The sequence below is a fragment of the Etheostoma spectabile genome, chromosome 5, assembly GCF_008692095.1.
Source record: "Etheostoma spectabile isolate EspeVRDwgs_2016 chromosome 5, UIUC_Espe_1.0, whole genome shotgun sequence".
Lineage (NCBI taxonomy): Eukaryota > Metazoa > Chordata > Actinopteri > Perciformes > Percidae > Etheostoma > Etheostoma spectabile.
In genome coordinates this window covers 36,308,210-36,313,084 of record NC_045737.1, presented here as the reverse complement: position 1 = coordinate 36,313,084, position 4,875 = coordinate 36,308,210, and the positions used below count along the sequence as shown (strand labels likewise).

Genomic DNA, 4,875 nt, shown 5'->3' with positions numbered 1-4,875 from the left:
TCTCAAGCTCAGGTGGGAAAGCTGTGCAGTAACACTCAGCCATCAACGGAAAATGCTTCTCAGATCCTTCACTGGTTCCTGTGCAGAACAACGGGATCTGTTGGTCCATTTCTTTACTGTCTATGGGGAGAAAGCAGCAACAGGAGGCCAAACAATCTTTCGGGCACTGTATAAAATGAGACATTAACCGTTAAGATTTTACAGGGGTGAGATGGAAAGTGTGAAGAAGAGGAAGGCACCAGTAAGGAGAGTGATCCACATCTGCACCTGGTGGTGATTATTTGAACAGCGGTTATAAGCCATAAGGCCTGTTCCTGGTTGCAGAACTGTTGATTTTAAATCTCCCTGGACAACAAATACTGGCTGATTTAAGTGGGTGCTCGCCCCTCTTTTTTCCCCTCCTCACTAACTTGTCCTGTCTTACATGTCCGTGCTTGCCCTCCATCCCCGAAATGTTGTATTAGTGGGTCTCGGTGTCTGAAGTTGAATGATGAAGGAGTGGGTGGGCATCCGACCACCATACTCAGAGGAGACCTGTGACGCAACAGAACGATCCTCGACTCCATTAGCATACCTCTGCGTCTCCGCTACAGGCAGCACCACGACTCTGCAACTCTATTATGTGGCTGCTATTAATTTGGATGTAGGCGCTCTACAAAAGTATCTGGAGGCAAAGCCGTGTCCATTAAAAAAGAAATCCAGTGGATCTGTGACTGTGATTAAGGCGCCCACATAGAAGACCTAATCTAATACAGCTCGTGTGGTGACAGTGCTAGACATTTACTGAAGTCTGGTTAAATGCTGTTGAGAATATTCCAAAGTTTGCTTGATCATGCATCGGTTTTGTACTTTTTGAAGTTTATTGACTTTAAAGTTAGTTGACCTTCCCTTTAAAAAACAAAAGCTTCAGTACTCTGTTCTCACATTCAAAATGTCTGAAAACCACGCGTTCTGTATTAGATAGATTGATATACTTTATTTATCCCACGACGGGGAAATTCTGTCGTTACAAGTAGCAGCATAGCAGCAACAGCAAAAAACAGAAAAACAAACCAATAACACACAAACAAGTAAGCACGAAAGAAATACTAGGCAAGAAATACAGGCAAGAAATACAAGGCAAGAAATACAAGGCAAGAAATACAAGGCAAGAAATACAAGGCAAGAAATAGACAATGAAAATATGGTAGACTGAGTAAGTAAAATGCCGTCAAACAAAAGGAATTTTAAAGTGCGGTTGCCATGATAAGAGATGTGATATGTATGTGATAAAACATGTAAGCTGTTTGTTTGTGACAGAATAAAACCAGTTTCTTGTAACAAATAAAAAGCGTCGTAGCTGTAAGAGATCCACAACATCAGTGACATCCGGAAAACAAAAGAAAAACTTGACAATGAGTAAGGAGGAAACGTTTATTAACTTTTTAAAGCTCTTGTTGTCACAACCTCCGGCTGTGCAGTCGGCATTCGAACCTACAGAAAATTTGTCTCATTTCAAATTTAAAAATGAATAAATATATAATGCCTTTTAATAAAGTTAAAGGATTACTGTAATGTAAAAGTTAAAAAAAAAAGTTTTTACAGAATGACTCAAATGAAAATGAAAGCCAATGCGTTCCCATTCTGCGTCCCATTAACCATTTCAGGCTGGGAACATGAGCTTAAGATGAGATGACTTGATTAAAATCTTCTTTCCAAAAGAACCTTACATGAAATATGAAAGAAAATCACAAATTAAAATGCTTGCAACCAACACTTTTTAAAATCCCAAAGACTTGAGCCGTCAGTGACATGCACACCTCCATATCTCCGGGGTTGTTCCCCTGGACATCAGGGGTAAAGAGAGCAGCAGCGAGGCAATTTGGGCTCCTGTCCTCCCTGCAGTGGGATAACGTTTCACCAGTTTAGATTAGTTCACTCAGGTCCCATCAACACATGTGGAAGTGACCCTCAGACGCCTCTCACAGGCCCGCTGACTGAGCATGTGTGTGTGTGTGTGTGTGTGTGTGTGTGTGTGTGTGTGCGAGTCAGAGGAAGTCCACAGACCAGCTGATTCAGTGTGTGCTATGTTAACCCGTCCAAGGGCAGCATAGCAATAACAAACACAAGATCACAGCGGTGAGGTCACCTCTGACCCCGCATCCTCCACACAGCCGGCCAGATCATTATCGCTCTGACAGCCACTCAGGAACCAGCCTACACACACACACACACACACACACACACACCACGGGCCAGTATGGGTGTCCCTCAATGCATGTTTTCAATCATTGACTCCTTTTAGAGAAATCAAAGGGATTTACTTTGGGAGACAAAAGCTTCCTCATTGGTGTCTGACTGTAAATGATTGACATTTGAAAATGCTTTGACCCCGCCTACGCTGGAAAGCACCCTTGTTTACCCACAAGGCCGTTTTCTCGGCTTGTGTCCCAGCGGTTAAGAGCCTTAGACGGGGTTGTTTGGATGATTTCTGACGCCGACGTCGGCCGTAGACTGCACGTTTCCAGAAAGACTCAGGGACGAGCATGCTTCATGGTAGGATCTGTTTGTGTGTGTGTGTGTGTGTGTGTGTGTGTGTGTGTGTGTGTGTGTGTGTGTGTGTTGGGGGGACACCAGTCTTGTCCTGGTCCTCAAACCCAATCATGTGAGTTCCTGAATCATTTGTGTTTTCTTGCTTCAGCATCTACAGTTTTACCTGTGACCTCCCGGCCGACATATTAAAAATCTCGTTCCTCCCCAGTATTTTTTTTTTTAATTCTCTACTCTTCAATATTGTCATTTTTTCCACCTCCTCCCTCCTCTGGCAGAGCCGACACTTTTTAAACCGCATCAGTTTCCGTTTCCCGCCTGCTCCTGACGTGGGGCTCTCAGGTATGAGAGTGTGGCTGCCGGGTTATTAGGACAGACAGCTGGACACGGGGGGGGGGCTGAATCAGTCTTAGAGCAAAGTGACCACTGGAAGTGGAACAGAGTTGAATTTGGAGTGACTTTCTGCTGTGTGTGTGTGTGTGTGTGTGTGTGTGTGTGTGTGTATGTGTGTGTGTGTGTGTGTGTGTGTGTGTGTGCGCTCCGGTCTGAAGACGGTCCTGTCTGTTGGCCCGCTGCAGGGCTTCATGTAGATCAGTAGTGGAATGTAACTGAGTACATTTACTCAAGTACTCAAGTTTGATGTACTTTACTCGAGTCTTTCCATTTCATGTCACTTTCTACTTCTACTCTGCTACATTTCAATTTGTAAAGTTTTTATTGAGCACTCTGCTACGTTTCAGAGAGAAATATTCATCTACAAATGTGGAGTAAAAAGTATCATGTATCATCTGACAGCTTTAGTTACTCTACAGATTGACACATGTGGTTTATAATATACGATGAAATGATTAGACGAGTAAAACACTGTGGATTTTTTTCTGCAATGAGTACATTTACTTTTGATACTTAAATACATTTTCCTGATCTTACTCACATACTTTTACTCAAGATTCAACATTTTCAATGCAGACTTTTACACGTAACAAAGTATTTTTACAGGGTGGGATTAGTACTTTTACTTAAGTGAAGGCTCTGAATACTTCTCATGCTGTATTTCGAGAAGAGAAACAAGTATCCATCAAGGAGAAATGGCTCTGTATAAACCGTTCGACTGGCAAAGAGAGAGAGAAAGAGAGAGTTTTACTTTGTATTGGGGGCTGAACGTCAAGGGGCCAAGCTGCAGATCAGTTTGAGTTAGATTCCCTCTCTGACGAGCCTCCGAGGGGCTCCGAGGGGCTCCGAGGGGCTCTGATTCGGACTCAGCAGAGGTGGTTGGTGGTGGCGTGGCGTCCATGTGGAAGACAACCCCTCTGGCACGGTCAAGTAAACCCTGAACACTGAACACACTTTCCCAAAACCTCATAACAGAGACCTCCGCTGGCCCCAATCAGATCCTCCCACCACCACCACCACCCCCCACCCTCCCCCTTTTCTCCTCCCTCTACAATTCTTTTCAAATGAGAATTGAATTTCTTTTTTTTCCCAACGTGTTTATGTTATCATTTGAAAATCTTACCAGAGGTGGACCATGAGGCACAAGCGAGGGAACTCGTACACAGTTTAATGAAGTATTTACAGATAATTCCAACTGTCAAATACTCGTGCCCAATGACATAGTGCAGAGTGCTGACGCTCACAACCCGCCTCACTCTCGCTCTTTCTCCAACCCCCCCCACCCCTCGTTAAGCAGGCGGATTTGATTTCAGGTAAGAACTCATTGGGAGGGAGGAGCAGGCTGCGGGGGCCCACCAGCGAGGGCCACGGCTTTTACCCAAAAGGAAAACAATCCTCTGTGGTGCGTATCGGAGCTCAAAGGGCCCGGACATTGAGAAGCTGAGACATATAGACATAAGGACATTAGAGCTGCATGCTGTCTCCGATAAGACACACGCAATATGCACATTCACTCGCAAAAATAAAAGTTCTGCAGATGGTTTCAGCCTTTTAGGGGTCAGCCGGTTATTCTGCTGGCTGCTGCCTTCTTCACATTTCTGCATCTAAAAGAAAAATAAATGTTAATAATTAGCCTTTCAGTTCAGTAGCCTAATGTTCTGTTGTGGACCACTTTCTATCATGGCACCTTTCATAACAGGTCTATGTGTAAAATGATTGATAGATCAATTCAAAGGGAGGAACTCTGGGTTTAACACGTTGGAGATGGGGGGAGGGGGGGATCATAACTTTGAGCAAAATTGAAAATTGGAAATTTTGAGCATATGAAACGCTTAATTTCCTGCTTTCTGGTGATTTTTTTCTGCAACAATGTACGCCTTTCCTGCATCAAGTTATAGTGCACATGTCTTTATTCATGTAAAAGAAAGTTTAATTTTTTATTGGGGGGGAGGG

The 4,875-nt window shown here is 43.8% G+C and overlaps 1 protein-coding gene across 3 annotated transcripts in view; it reads left to right on the top strand.

The window, feature by feature from the left end:
• Positions 1-2,454: 2,454 nt before the first annotated feature.
• The window catches only part of satb2 (SATB homeobox 2), an 83,047-nt gene continuing 80,626 nt past the window's right edge, over positions 2,455-4,875 (top strand). For 2 of the 3 annotated variants that reach the window (XM_032515243.1, XM_032515240.1), the window contains exon 1: positions 2,456-2,535. In XM_032515243.1, coding sequence (XP_032371134.1) covers positions 2,526-2,535 — 10 coding nt within the window. In that variant the 5' untranslated portion in view covers positions 2,456-2,525. Of the gene's footprint in view, positions 2,536-4,875 lie in introns of all 3 variants that reach the window. The other variant, XM_032515241.1, reaches the window with a different exon arrangement.